Genomic DNA, 16,294 nt, shown 5'->3' on the forward strand with positions numbered 1-16,294 from the left:
GCAAAGCAGTGCAACTGTCCCATCTTATCTCTGCAGATGATCTTATGATATTTGTAAAGGCTGTTAGTGAATCTGTGACAGCTAGTTTGGGGGCTCTAGAAGAGTTTGCATCCTTCTCTGGGTTGCATCTCAATAGGGCTAAGTTGTCCTATCCCATTCACACACAACCGAACTGGTGATCAGGCTAACCACCTGTTAACCCAAAACCTGTCAGGATCATATGATGTAGTAACCACTACAAAGCATACACACAACTAAGAAAGCAAATTTTATATTTCAACGGTAGTCTTACTTTTTATGCCTGTAAATACCCTAATACTCTTGATACCCAAATTATATTATATAATACATTTACATGTGAGTCCGTAGGCATGATATATACACAAAGAATTACAATTTAAACATCTAGAGCACAAAATAGGTAACATCACAAAATAGTAAAATGGAATCTGAGTTGGTATTCAATGCTGTTGTCCAACAACACAACTTATGCACAGGCATTTGGCCCTGTGCCAAAGATTTCAGGGACCCACCAATCCTCCATTAGAAACTCCACAGTGGGTCCTGGCTCAAGCTCTTCAGCTGGATATGTGATACCTTACTTTCTAAACCTACTCTAATTGTTTGGTTGGTTCGGTTTAGTCTTGTAGGACCTGAACCCGAGTGAGCCATGGCGGGTACTTTATGAAGCATGGTGGCAAGGGTGACTCTGAACTTGGGTTGGCCCAATGAGTTGGAGTCAGTGCCTAGTGAAGTCCGCATAACCAAGCCATGCACTTGCATGTATCACGAGGCTATTTATGGATAATAAAGGTATGTAGTCATATTTTAGATTAAGTATGCGTATTAATCTATTAATGGGGGTGAAATACATGTCGAGGCTGAGCCCCATCGAAAATCCCAATGTTTGGGCTAAGTTTTGGCTGACTGGTGGGTGGTCATAGGTGGGTCGGACCCACCAGTGTGACCTACCACTCTAGTCATTAGATATTTTACCTCACTATAAATATCATTTATTACCTCTCTTTCACCTCATTTATTGTTTTATGCAGTAGTTGAGAAAAGTAAAGAAGAGAATGAAAAGGTAGAAAGAGGAGAGAGGAAGGAAGAAGAAAACTGGAAAGGAGATGATCGTTGTGCATCATTGGGGTCAAATCTCTTGAATCCAAAATCGGATTAACGACCCTCATCTCGAGATCTATGATTTGAGGTGAGTAAAGTTCATATTCCCCAAACCCTTATGAAACCCTAAGTGAAACACTTCGATTTGGGTAGAAATCCTTTGGATCTTGCTATGATCTATTAAGAATGTGAATCTAATGTTTAATAAAGGTTCTATATGTTGTTTATGAAGGATTTAGATAAGACTTGCAAGATTTGTGAAGCATTTATTGATCTCTTGAGCTAAAGAGAAGATTTGGGGTTTTGAGGTATTTTTTGAGCAAAGAGGTAAGATCCATGCTTGAGACTTTGGATCCACCTTAGATCTATATTGGAATCATGATTTAGAGCTTTAGATTTATTTCAAACGTGGTCGAATCGACCCATATTAGTTTCCTTAAGGCAGGATGAAGAGTGAGAGAGAGTAACAAAATCTTAGTTGTGAGTGGTGGGTGCCTAGAAATGGATGGGACCCACCAATCCAGCATCTGCCTGTCCTGAGTGTGTTGCTGGATCAACCAGCAAGCAAGACTGGTGGGTAACCAGGCCCATCGCTCTTAGCCTGTCAGTCAAAATAGAGCTGTTGGTTCGACAGGTGAGCAAGGATTGGTGGGTGCCCTGCCCATCGATCTTGGCTCACCAGTTCAGGTAATGTTCCTAGATTGATAGGCAAGCAAGGACTAGTGGTACCTTACCACCGGTCGACCTACCAATCCGACTTCTTGGAGTTCGATTGGGCCCAAATTTGTTGGGAAACATTCTCTAGTGATTTTAAAAATGTTAAGATCATCATACCTTATTGGTTATTACCCTAAAGTGGTGATATATTAAATCCAACTCTTTTCATGATAGGTTGCATTAGAGACTCGTATCATCACGCACCGGATCTTCCTTGTACTTGAGGTGATCCTTGTGCACGATTTGGTAAGTGGGAAGTGGACATTACATTATGTCATTCTGGATGTAGATTAGCCATGTCATCATATTATTATTGTGTAGATTAGTCATCCACAAGTGCCATTGCATGCATTGAAGTGTTCATGATGAAATTCATTTATGATTTGACATGCTGATATCTTTTATTGTTAAATGCCTAATATAGATGATTTTAGACTATTGAAAATGATGCTTTGCAAGACTAGATGCAGTAGTCGTCTTGGACACTAATGCATTGGTGGCCCGTGGTATGGGACGTAGTGGCACTATATAATTGTACTATCTCACATAGGAGTATATGGTTAGGAATGACATATCCTAGTGCTACGACCTTTCTCAGCAGGGGTTTAGAAGTACACTCGAGGTTGTATACCAACGGTGGTGGTTAGAAGTACGCCCGACTGATCATTAGAACTGTTGATAACTTTGGCGATATAATAAGAGGGCCAATCATACTGCTTTTAAATTAATGCAGGGCAAGGCCCATTTTACCTTAATGCAGGGTAAGGCCCTTTTTACTTTTCAGTACCCACGGCTAGCCTTCTCCAGCAGCCCTATGGGCGTATCACAAGATGGGGTTTGTGGTTCGTACCCAGAGCATATGCGCACTGTGGTTGCGAGTAGCATATGACCTATGACCTAGAATTGTTTTCTACGTGGACTAAGATAATAAAACAAATTGCACACATATAGGTTCATTTCTATTGTGCATACTTTTGTGGTCTTTCCTTTCACTTACTGGGCCAGTGAGCTCATCCCATGTGCACTCCATTTTTAGTTGATCTTGCAGGTTATCTAGCCGAAGAACTAGAAATGGGACACACCGTGGAGTTTCGAGTCGAGGACTGGTGGGTTCCTAAAAATCTCAGGCATGGGGCTGAGTGCCCGAGTGATAGTGGTGTTACGGGACAGCAACACTGATATCAACACCAAATTCTTTTTGGTTATTCTTGAAATGTTACCCCTTTTGTGTTCTAGATATTTTAATTGTGATTCTTGTGTATATATTATGCCTACGGGCCCACATATATATGTATCATGTATTATAATTTGGATATTAAGATTATTGGGGTATTTACAAGTATGTATATGTAAGACTTCTGCTGAATTACAAGATTTGTTTGACTTAGTGTGTGTGTGTATGTTGTGCTATGGGACAAAACTTATTGGGGTATTTACAAGTATGTATATGTGTGTATTTACAAGTATGTATATGTGTGTATTTACAAGTATGTATATTGGGTTAAAAGGTGCCTAATCGGTCGCCGATCCGTTTCTGTATGGGATGGGGTTTGACAATCGGTGGTATCAGAGCGTGATGCTCTACCCACACACAATATACAAGTTAGATCCCATAAAGTTATATAATAGGACCCCAGGGTTGGATAAACAAAAAAGGTTTAAGGGACTAAAGTCTGTAATCAGGTTAAAGGTTTAGATATTTGCATTTCATCTCATGTGCTACCAAAATTTTTAACAAACTTAAATTAATTGGGTGATTGCACAAGCCAACAAAATTCATAAAGTAATAAAAATTGCAACGGCATATCAACGCTATTTTAAATTTCCAAAATTTTTTGCAAAGATAGTCACCTAATAAACAACATACTTGAAGATAATTACAAAAGGGGGGAGTGACATAGACTGTCACCAGCAAACCACAACAGAATAAATGAAACAAGTAAAACTTATCCAAAAGTCATAAACTTCCACATGATTACCCCCAAGTTCCAAACTATAAAAATGTATCAAGAATATATAACCAAAAGATATCAAAATCACCATAAAAGAAGACAGAAAAGGAGGGTGAAGGAGGATCTAATACTTCACTGATCATTCCTGGGTGTGGAGGATGAACTCCCTTGCTTAGGCCACGACTTGCAATGGAAATTGTAGTTGAAGAAGTCCAACCGGTCATTGATCAGGACCACTTCCCTTGCACTCTACGGAAGTCAATAGTAACGCCCTTGGAAACCTCATTTAAGTCCCTTGTAAGGGTCTAGAAATCGGTTTCCATTCTCTCCAACCTGTGATGTATTGCCAACTCTCGGGCGATACTCTCCTCCATCTTCTCAAAAATCTGATGTTGCTGCCCCACTTTCAGGGCACCAATGCTGTCCATTAATTTTTAAAAATCAAAAGCCCCCACTTAAAGGTGGTGGAGCTATAAAATATGGATCAGCAACCCGTCTCTAGAGGCTCCTCCTCTAGAATATCCTCCTCATTGATCTCCTCATCTGGATGAGAAAAATAATCCTCATCCACCTCACTCATGTACTCAGCTTCCATGTCCTCTGGCCCTTGCTCTTCTGCCTCCTATGGTTCTTTGGCACTGACAACCCCATCCTCTTTAGATTTTCCTTTGTAAACTTATCCCCGGGGTACTTCCTATCCTCACCAGTCAAATCCACTTGAAAGTACTTAAAGACTTTGGTAAGTGACCTCCCATAAGGAAAATCAGAGTCATTAGAATGAGCAGTATGATACTACTCCATGGTCTTCATCATGACATATGGGAGGCAAAGGTGGGAAGCACCCCCTTCCAGGGCCACAGAGATGTAGTATGCAAGGCAAGCTATCATAAAGCTTACCTAGTTCCTGTGACTTGCTCTAGGAAGCAGGTTGAACTGAGCCAAGCGTGCAAAAACTCGGGCAGCTGCATTACAAGCAGTCTCAGACAATGGACGATCCTTTTGTCCACATATGGTCTCAAAGATGACCTCCCGCATCCTAATTCTCAAATCTAGACCCACAGCCTTAATCCTTGGAGGGTTGTAAAAATAAGCGCCCTCAGTTGAGACACCCAAAATGGCTGCTAGTAAATCAACAGTCAAAACAGTGTCTACTCCCTTCACCAAACTGATAAGAGAGTACTGCCCATCCCTATTGGAAGCCTCCAGGTTACAGTAGAAGTACCGGACGGGGTTCTCATAGCATAGACTGTTGGGGTAGAGCATGGGTTCCTAACCTAAGGCCGTAAATCTCTCCAGCATCTAATAGTCTACAAAGTCCTCAGTCACACTGTCTTTTCCATCATAACCGATCACTCAAAAAATATTGACCAGGCAACAGCTACCTCCATACTATGGAATAAGCTTTCATCGTAGTTCGTTGGACTAATAGAACGGTTCCATACGGGCTAGGCCCATGATGAAGAAGAACCTGGGGTAGAATTCCTCCCCCGGGAGGTAGTAGTCTTCCTGCTTTTGGAGGAGGCAGTCTCCTTACCTTTCCTAGACGACATCCTGACAACACAAAAGAGAGGTATTGTTACGATTCCATATCAGCTTATAAGGGCTGATCCCACATCGGGAGTTTATTTATAATAACAGCCATCAAACTACCATTATGATGGCTCCGTATGAGGCATTATATAGCAGAAAGTGCAGAATGCCCCCATATTGGGATGAAGTAGGTGAGTGATAGATGCTTGGACTAGAAATGATACAGATGACGTGTGACAAGGTTGATGTCATTCGGGAAAGGATTAAAGTAGCCCAATCACGCTAGAAGAGCTATGCGAACTATCGTAGGAAGGACATTGAATTCCAAGAGGGGGAGAAAGTGTTCCTCAAAATCTCTCCTACCAAAGGCGCAAGCTAAGTTCGAGGTATATTGACCCATTTGAGATCTTGGCTCGAGTTGGCTCCATAGATTATATGTTGGCTCTTCTGCCTTCCTCTCAGCAATGTTCACAATGTGTTCCACTTATCTATATTGAAGCAGTACATCTATGATCCATCACATGTGCTACCTATTATACCCGAAGCCTAAAACTTCCTATTTAATGTTCAGGTGCGACGCCGGAGGACACTAGTACCAGTGAGCACTGGGTTGCATCCATCTTTTGCCGAGGAAGGAAGGGCAACCACACTTGCACCTGCTACCCATGCTTAAGTAATTGGAAGGGATTCCGGACCCGAAGGGAAAGGTCAGTTGAACCTCACACACTAGAAACCCTAGAGAAGGCCCCACTCAAATATAGGAGAAATTTCCATACAAAGTGACCAGTTCAGCCTTCACCGGTGGATGCCCCATCCACCGATGAACACCCTCTCATGAGAATACTAACCGAAAATTGGTTAATTTGTCGTGGGACCAGGATCTTCGCACTCGTGCACATCAAACCACCCCCAATAGTTGGTACAACCTATTGGGGAATAGATTAATGTATCCGGACACCCTAAGGTGGGCCCGTTAGTGCCGAATAACGGAATAACCCGATATTGGGTAACAACCCATTAATTCCCCAAACAGCCCTTAGTGGGACTTAAGTGGCTATAAATAGGGCTCTTACCATACATTTCTTCTCCTACCAAAATAGAAAGAAGGAAACGGAGAAAGAAGAAGAAGAAGAAGAAGAAGAAGAAGAAGAAGAAGAAGAAGAAGAAGAAGTAGAAGAAGAAGGGAAGGAGAGGAAGGAAGGAGGAAGGCTAGGGCTCCATTCTTGAGGTAAGCCAATATGCTCATCTCTCCACACACACATATAAATCTCTATCTATCTCTCTCTCTCTCCTTTCCATTTCACTCTTTATTGGGAGTAATGGAGACCCAACCAAATTCCACCTACCCAACCATAAATACTACATAATGGGAGAGGGAAATTAGAGTAAGAGACCTACATTGGCAAGGTTATTCACTCAGCCTTGGGTTTAAGGACAAATCCCTATGAAATCCCTACCCAAAACCATAGGATTTACGAATTTGAACAAATCCTCCATGACCTAACACCTTAACCTTATCCTAAGTTGGGGAAAATGAAATTAAACCTAGGTATGGTGTGTGAGAGTGATCTCATGAGCCATTAATGACCATTCCATGAGATCAACTTAAGGCTTCCCCAATGTATCCTAACCTAGACTTGTGTATTGAGGAAATTGGGTGTATCTTGAAACCCTATGTTGATCCACTCACTGATTTTACTAAACCTAAGCTAAGTGAAGTGTGTGAGGATACCCTACATGAAAAACCAACCCTAAAATCATCACAAAACCAAATTTGTAAACTATACAAAAGAAGGAGACAGGGGAATGGAGTTGGGAAATGACACCCCACTGAAAAATACGTATTTCCACCACCATACACAGGGGCCACAGGACCAGTAGGGCTGATCTGGGCCAGAAAACCCCAATTTTACTTTCACTGGTGGATGGTCACCGGCCAGCCAGTGAAGGCAGAAACCATCCACCGGTGAAAATATTACAGGATGTGCATTATGTTCCGATTCATCCACCGGTGAACCATTTTAAAGTTAATTTTTAATCCTTTTAATTGGGGCACAAGTCTTAGTGTCCCACTCCTCTATGAATAATCGAATAACCTAAAAACACTATGTATCCTGGGAGTGCAACCGAGAAGTGATGGAGACATACAACACGAAACCATCAACTATCTACCGCCATCTAGAACACGAGGTGAGGGGATTTTTTGTGTTTTATGGAATGCTTGCATCATAATGTATATGTGAATGAAATTTATTTGCATATTATTACATTATTCCTCATATATGGTGTTGATGTGGCATGAGAATGTGGATTATGATTGTGCATGTGTGCTTGTGTGTGTGTGACGGGTGCAGCGTGGCCAACGGTTGGTGTCGGTGGCCTTGTATGCTCAGGGTGTGTGTGTATGTGCCTGTGTGTGTGACTGGGATGCAGGGTGGCCAATGGTTGGTGCCGGTGGCATTCCATGCTCAGGGTGAGTGTGTGTGTGACTGGGGTGTAGGGTGGCCAATGGTTGGTGCCGACGGCACTGCATGCTCAAGGTGTGTGTGAGTGTGATTGAATTGTGTTGTGGCATATTAGAATGTATTGGGCTAGGATAACCACCCTGGTGCTACAACCCTTGCCAATAGAGGTTTACGTATTGGCTAATCCTCTCGTCCGACGGTCTGTGGTTGGGGATGATTTTCGGTGACTGAGGTGCGAAGATGCCAGCATCGTGACAGACCCTCATGCAATGTTTGATTTGGTGACAGGTATACCCTATATGCGATGTTGGATTCGATGTAGTGGTATCATGGGTGGGTTATTAATAGGGTTTGCCGGGTAACGATGTGGTTTCGAAACCGGCACGCTCCTGACTCGCAACTAGCTAGTATCCCTGGGGACTGATAACATACATTCATGACTGGGGATAACACCTACGTTGCAGTAGCACTTATACCCCCTTTGGACTTAGAAATTTTTGCTTAGAAGTGCTTGATAATAAATGGATCATGTCATTGCACTCACATAATTGCATTCATATTGATGTGGTCGGGCATGAATATTCATACTGTTGCATTTTCTTGGATTGCCATGATTGCTTGTGTGTGTTACCCTCACTGGGCTTCGTGGAAGCTCACCCCCTGTTGTTGCCCCTTTTTAGATGTTGATTCAGAAAATCCTTTGGAAACTGTAATCGAGGTCCCGGCTCTCTACAGAGGTGACCTCTGGGATGAGGAGCTGGTTGCGCACGAGTATGGATGCGTGTGTGATGATTGTGCATTTGGAGCACTCTAAGGATGGGAGTATCATCTTCTATTTTTTATTCTTTTTGTACTTTAGCCCTATGGGGGAATAACTGTAATTATGATTAAGATGTGAAAACATTCTTTTGTGTAAATATGGTAAATTTCAACAGAAATCACCAGTTGATATATATATTTTTTATATTATAAGTATGTGATTTTAGAATTTATTTCATAATCTTATGAACTTAAAGTACTGCGTCGTGGATCCTGGATGGATGGTGGACACGTGTGCGTGTCCATGTCACCAGCCTTCAGGTGAGTGGAGGCGGGGTGTGACAACGAGTGGTATCAGAGCGTAATACTCTGCTTTAAGTCATAAACTTATGAAATGTTAGGACTAGTGGTGATTAGGTTATAAATGAAAGCTTAGAGATAAGTACATAAATCATAGTTCACAAATAGGAGACAAGTTGAAGATAGAAGCCGATAACACTAATAATTTCATTAATAACAAATTCAGCTTACAACTTTGAGAGAGGAGAATACAAGACTTAACTAGGAGCAAATTACGTAGACGATAACTACCTGCTGAATAACTCTCAAGTTAATAACACTAATGGCACAAATAAAACATAATAGGATCCCAATCCTAAGAACAAGATTGAAAGATAGGAGGACCTAGGAAAAACTACTGCTAGGGTGGATCACTGGGTGGTACCGAACAAACAGGAGTAGTATCTGCTAACCCAAAATGTCCCACCTATGGGTCCATACCTCCAGATGACTGACCCTATCATCAATGCTATCCAGATGGGTATTCAGACCTCAAAAACTTGTTTCCATAGCCTACATCACCCGATCCCATCCTACTACATCACTTGGTGCGGTCAAAGGACCACCGACATATTGAGATGAAGTGCAAGGAGGAGGTGGGGTAGTTACCCTATAGCCTTGACGCAATGGAGGTCCATCATCTTCACTATGCTCCCCATCTTCCTCGCTCTCCTTGACCTCCTTGTCGTTTTCCATATCCATATCCTCGTCACCTCCTATAGGGACCATTACCGGCACCCCCTCAGCATCACTACCATCATTAGGGTCAACCTTCATCTTCACTAAGGATTGTAAATCGAAAGGATACCTCTTGGCTCCATCTGTAGGCTCGTCAGCATAGGGGACCCCAAAGTGTACAAAAATACTAGTAAGGAGATTTTCGTAAAGTAAATTTCCATCCTTTGGGTACTTGGCTCGGTATGCCATATACCACATCAATAGGTATGGGAGGTTGATCTGGAGACCCACATACAAGCACAGAGTAACATAGGCTTGGAGAAGAGAAACTTCATTGAAATGACCTCCAGCTGGTAATATGTTTAACTGAACTACCCTACAAAGCACCTTGGGTGTGGTCCTGAAGTGACTGAACCTAGCCCATCCACTAGTGATTCCAGTCAACTGCCGACACATCTCATCTAAACTATCTTGGGGTAGGAAGGCTCCCCTTCTAGTCTTGGGAGCAGAATATACACTCTCCCCACCGCTTGAAATCCCAGTAATAGCACCAAACTCAGCTGTGGTGAAGGAGAGGTCTACTCCCATAACTCGGCTCGTGAGACGATAATCATTCTCCCCTACTTCCTCGCCCCTCAGATTGCAAAAGAACATTTGGACCAAGCGAGGATAACATTTGTTCCCTGGGTCTAACAGCGGCAACCAACCCAGTGCCTAGAACCGCCTCGCTATACAAAAGGAAGGCATCTGACCATGCAATATTGCCTTCCCAGAATCCACAAGTTTACTTCCAAACACCCCCCATTTCTGTGCACTCTCCGCAGAGCTAAACCAAAATCTGTCAAAGTTAGGTTCTAGAGGAGCTGGAATCTGCCTCGCAGCATTTCAACTACGTGTCTCTTCTAGAACTCATGACCTACATACAAACACAACAAATATACATATCCAACTAAGTGTATACAAAAGGAAAGGCACATTTGGAAAGAATGAAAGAAATTTCACATAAATCACTAGTTAGGGTTTCATAGAGAAGAAAATTTGAGGAAAATGGAAAATCTAGCAAAAATGGGAGGAAAACCTTACCTCTTGCACGAAATGTGGCGTGGATTGGTGGCAAAAATCACCGGATGATGTTCTTCCAACCTTGGGAGAGCTCTCTGGTCGTTCTTGGTAAGAAAAGGAAGAGATTATGGTGAAAATGGGAGTTCTCGGTCAGCCCTTTTAAAAGATAGTAAATGTCACACCCCGTTCACACTGAACCGGGCCAGTGACCGAGTTAACACCGGTTAACCCAAACATGCCAGGATCATCAGATACTGTATTCCACCACAGCATAAGCACAACTAATATAAATTCATCAGATCAGCGGAAGACTAAGTTTTACCTGTGAATAAATCCCATATACTTGATACCCGAATTGTGATACAATAATTATATACATGTGGGCCCGAAGGCATGATAATTACATAATAAAAGTACAATTCATATATCAAGTATATACAGGAAATCATCAAAACAATCAGAGTACACAGCTCGGCTCGGTATCAAGGCTAGAGCTCAGCTCGGCATCAAGGGTTGAGCCCAGCTCGGCATCACATAGAAGAGCTCAGCTCGGCCTCAGAAGTGGAGCTCAGCACGGCCTCAAAGGTGGAGCTCAGCTCGGCCTCAGAACTGCTGTCCCGCAGCACAACTCTCGCACGAGCAGTCAGTTCCGTGTTCTAACTCCTTAGGGGTCCACCAGTCCTCTTCAGGAAACTCGACTGTGGGACCCACCCCATGCTCCTCAGATGTATGACCTGGAAAATCATCTAAAAAGGGGCGTATACGTGGGATGAACTCACTAGCTCAGTAAGTAGAAAGATGGACCACACAGCAGTCCACACATCACAACACATCATATGCACTACATGCCATGCTATACATTTTAAATCACATCCACCTAAGCAACATTACTAAGTCCTCGGTTTTAGTGCTACTACAACCACAGTGCGCGTATACTCCAGGTACGAGCCGCGAACTCCCTCCCGCGATACGCCCATAGGGCTGTCGGAGAAGGCCCACCGTGAGTACTCAAAAAAGTAAAGACAATGCCGTCCACCGGCTCTCAATAGAAATGTAAATGACTTAAAGTAAAGGTGCTGACTCCAACAATTTAAAAGCAGTACGATTGGCCCTCTTGAATGTATCACCGGGGTTGCCGACTGTCCTACATGACCCGTCGGGCGTTATGTCTAACCGCCACAGTGACCCGACGACCGCGACCACTGCTTCCCCCCAAATGATAACCCAACACCTTAACCCCTGTTGGAAAGGGTCGTAGCACGGGATGGTGAGAATCCTAATACCGCATGCTCCTATATGACATTAGTACGATTGCATAGTGCCTCCGTGTCCCATTCCACGGGCCACCAATGCACTCGTTTCCAAGCCGACTACGGCATCTAGTCTATCAATGCATCATGCACCATGATGTCCACATTCAACATATAAACATCTCATTCAATTGGCAATTGGAAAGTAAACATAGCACATATGCACATCAATGTGTGGAATGAATAGTCTACATAGCATATTCATGATGGCATGACTAGATTAGATATAATTAAATGAATGCCAAAAAATGCCTTGAAACAAGGCCAAACGTCCTCTCCCTACTTACTTGTAGCGTACAAGGATTCCCGCTCGGTACGGGTGAGATCCGGTGCGAATCGGGCAGGATTTGGTGAACCTAACATAATTGAGCGGGGTTAGTAATTCACCATATTAGGATCAAAATTAATGAAATCCGATGTCAAAATCATGTTTAGAACGTCAAAAGAAGGTCACACGTCCGATTTGGGTCCAATCGGACATAAGGATCACCCTCGGGGCCACACGGGTGGGTCAGACAGGTGGGCAGTCTGGCCCACCAGTCCTACCCACCGGTTGGGACCGGCGGGTAGGGGCCCGCCGGTTGGGCCAGAAGGCCCCCCTGCCTTCTCAGGTGGGTGCCCACAGGCGGGTAGGGGCCCACCGGTTGTACCCACCGGTCTTGGCGGGAAACACCCTATTTCTTCCCAACTTTCTCCATTCTGTGGGGATTCAAATGGGACTTTTCCCCACCCATTCTTCACACCTTCAAGGTCCTATAGGATGGTTCTAACCTAGATCTAGGTTAGATTCAAGTGATGGGAAACCATCTTACCTTCTTCGCTCAAGAACGACTTCAAACCCTCCAAATCACTTCAAACTCACAATGCTTCTTCCACCTTGTCAATATCTCTTCAAATCCTTCAAGATCAACACATAAATCATCTATTAAACCTTAGATTCATCATTTCAAAGGGGATTTACAAGATCTCAAGAAACCATACTCGAATCAAGGGTTTAAAGCTTGGGTATGGTGAATGTTCAAAGAACTCGACTTTGCTTACCTCCAACTGTAGATCTAGAGTTGAAGATCACTCTCCTAGTGCCGGAATGGGAAGATCAAGCTTCGGCACCGCTGAAAGCCCTCTTTCCTTCCTCTTCCTTCTCTTCCTTTCTTCTTCCCTTTCTTTTCTCTCTCCTCTTTACTATCCTCACCAACGTACGGGTGACATAAATGGAAAGAAAAGAAAAACATAAAGCTATATATACAATTTCTAATTAAGTGAATAGTGCATATGGATGGGTCACTCAGGTGGGTGGGTGCACCCACCTGTCCTACCCACCTGAGAGCCAAAACTTGGGATTTTGACCGGGTTCGGGCCTCAGCACGAGCCCCACCCCCAGCATACGATGTAGCATACATATATATCTTAAAATACGGTTACAATACCTGCTTTATCCCTACATAGCCTTATGGTAGGTGCAGGTACACGGCTTGGGCACTCCCGTCTCTTCTGGCACTGGCTCGGACTTGTCGGGCCAGCCGGTGTTTAAGGTCACCCATGCCATCATAGCCCATAAGGAACCCGCTCTAATTTCCCCTGGCTCTGTTCCTGCATGGTCAAACCAGTTCAACCACGGAATCAGACCGGGTTTAAGAAGCAAGGTATTACATTACCCCCCCTTTTGAAAAATTTCGTCCTCGAAATTGCGTACCTGGTTGATCAAAAAGGTGAGGGTATTTGGCTTTCATTTCATCCTCTACCTCCCAAGATGCTTCTTCAAGTGAATGATCAGCCCATCGCACCTTTACATAGGAAATGGAGCGGTTGTGAAGGATTTTCACCTTCCGGTCCAAAATTTCAGCTGGCTGTTCTGTATAGGTCATATCAGCTTCTAGGTACTCTGGTTCCACGGGTAGTACATGAGATGGATCATGCACGTATCTCTTTAGCATGGATACATGGAATACATTGTGAACATCCCCAAGCGAAGGTGGCAGAGCAAGCATGTAGGCTACTGAGCCAACCCGGGATAAGATCTCAAATGGTCCAATGTATCTTGGGCTCAACTTCCCCTTTCTGTGAAACCTTTGCAAACCTTTAGTAGGAGATATCATGAGAAATACCTTTTCTCCTGGCTGAAATTCAATGTCTTTCTTGCGGGCGTCCGCATAGCTCTTTTGACGGGACTGAGCTGCTTTAATCCGTTCTCTAATAACGTCGACTTTGTCACAAGTCATTTGGATCATCTCAGGTCCTAACATTCGACGTTCACCTACCTCTTCCCAATACAAAGGAGTCCTGCATTTTCTGCCATATAATGCCTCATACGGAGCCATCCCAATTGTAGCTTGGTAACTGTTATTATATGCAAACTCCATAAGAGGTATATATTCTTCCCAACTGCCACTCATCTCCATTGCACATGCCCTGAGCATGTCTTCTAATATCTGTATGGTTCGCTCCGATTGACCATCCGTCTGTGGGTGAAAAGCTGTAATAAAATTCAGCTGTGATCCCAAGGCACGCTGTAAGCTTTTCCAAAATCTGGAAGTGAACCTTGGGTCCCTATCTGAAACAATGCTTACTGGCACTCCATGTAAGCGCACTATGTTGTCCATGTAAAGTTGTGCTAGTTTGGTCATGGAGAACTTGGTCTTGATAGGAATAAAATGAGCAGTCTTGGTAAGCCGATCAACGATCACCCATATCGCGTCCATTCCCTTAGGTGTACTTGGTAGTCCGGTGACGAAGTCCATTGTAATCCTTTCCCACTTCCATTCTGGTACCGAGAAGTGGCTGAAGAGTACCATAAGGTCGATGCCTCTCAGCTTTTACTTTCTGGCAGGTAAGACAAGTCGCCACATACAAAGCTATGGTGACTTTCATGTTTGGCCACCAGTAATTTTGTTTGAGGTCTTCGTACATTTTGGTACTTCCTGGGTGGAGTGAGTACTCGGAGCTATGTGCTTCTCGCACTATCTTGTCTTGTATATCTAAATCATCGGGTACGCACAATCTGTCTCGAAACATCAATGCCCCATCACTGGCTAAAGCAAAATCTGGGTCGTTCATGGTCTGATCTTGAACCTTAACTCTGATCCGCTGCAATTCTGGATCCAAAGGTTGCTTCATTATCACCTCTTGCCTAATTGCCGGATGCACCTGTAGAGCCGTCAAGGATACAGTCAACCATTTAAGGTTTTCTGGTTGAGGTTCAAGCTCTAAGGTTGCCCCTTCATACAAGAGGTTTTCATCCATTAGCATCGCCTCTTGCACGAGTGGTGAGTTGACTGCTAAGTATGAGAGCGACACAGTCTGTGTCTTCCGACTCAATGCATCTGCCACTACATTTGCCTTGCCGGGATGATACTGAATGTCGCAGTCATAATCCTTCATAAGTTCAAGCCATCTTCTCTGTCTCATGTTCAAATCCTTCTGGGTGAAGAAGTACTTCAGGCTTTTGTGATCACTGTATATCTCGCACTTCTCCCCATACAAATAATGTCGCCAGATCTTAAGGGCAAAAATGACTGCAGCTAGTTCCAAGTCATGAGTGGGGTAATTCTTCTCATACTCCCTTAGTTGTCGGGATGCATACGCTATTACCTTACCGCGTTGCATGAGAACACAACCCAAACCAACTTTGGAAGCATCGGTATAGACTGTCATTCCACCTGTGCCCTCAGGAATAGTCAGCACAGGGGCAGTCACCAACCTTTCTTTCAATTCCTGGAAGCTCTTCTCACATTCCTCTGCCCAGTCAAATTTTGCACTCTTTTTAGTCAATTTGGTCATTGGTGCTGAAATCCGAGCAAAATTCTCGATGAAGCGACGGTAGTATCCAGCCAAACCCAAGAAGCTTCTAATTTTAGTAACATTCTTGGGGCTTTCCCATTCCACTACTGCTTTCACCTTAGCAGGATCTACTTCGATTCCGGCTTTAGACACTACGTGCCCCAGGAATCCAACTTGTTCAAGCCAGAATTCACACTTACTGTACTTGGCAAACAACTGTTGATCCCTCAACCTCTGTAACACCATCCTCAAGTGTTGAGTGTGCTCCTCTTCGGTCTTGGAGTAGATCAAGATATCATCAATAAAAATAATTACCCATTTGTCGAGCACATCCTGAAATACTCGATTCATTAGATCCATGAATGTTGTCGGTGCATTGGTTAACCCGAAAGATAACACAGGAACTCATAGTGACCATATCGAGTCCTAAATGCTGTCTTGGGTATATCATTGTTCTTTATCTTGAGCTGATAATAGCCAGACCGAAGGTCTATCTTTGAAAATACCCTGGCTCCCTGCAACTGATCAAATAAATCATCAATGCGTGGCAATGGATACCGGTTCTTAATGGTTAGCTTATTCA

At 43.6% G+C, this 16,294-nt stretch overlaps 1 protein-coding gene across 1 annotated transcript in view; it reads right to left on the bottom strand.

Moving 5' to 3' along the window:
• Nucleotides 1-10,172: 10,172 nt before the first annotated feature.
• Nucleotides 10,173-16,294, bottom strand: part of LOC122065080 — a 38,229-nt gene continuing 32,107 nt past the window's right edge. The window contains exons 2-3 of the mRNA XM_042628875.1: nucleotides 13,628-14,102; nucleotides 10,173-10,309 (exon numbers count right to left, since the gene is read on the bottom strand). Coding sequence (XP_042484809.1) covers nucleotides 10,173-10,309; nucleotides 13,628-14,102 — 612 coding nt within the window. The remainder of the gene's footprint in view (nucleotides 10,310-13,627; nucleotides 14,103-16,294) is intronic.

This window comes from Macadamia integrifolia, chromosome 2, assembly GCF_013358625.1.
Source record: "Macadamia integrifolia cultivar HAES 741 chromosome 2, SCU_Mint_v3, whole genome shotgun sequence".
In the NCBI taxonomy this organism is placed as follows: domain Eukaryota; kingdom Viridiplantae; phylum Streptophyta; class Magnoliopsida; order Proteales; family Proteaceae; genus Macadamia; species Macadamia integrifolia.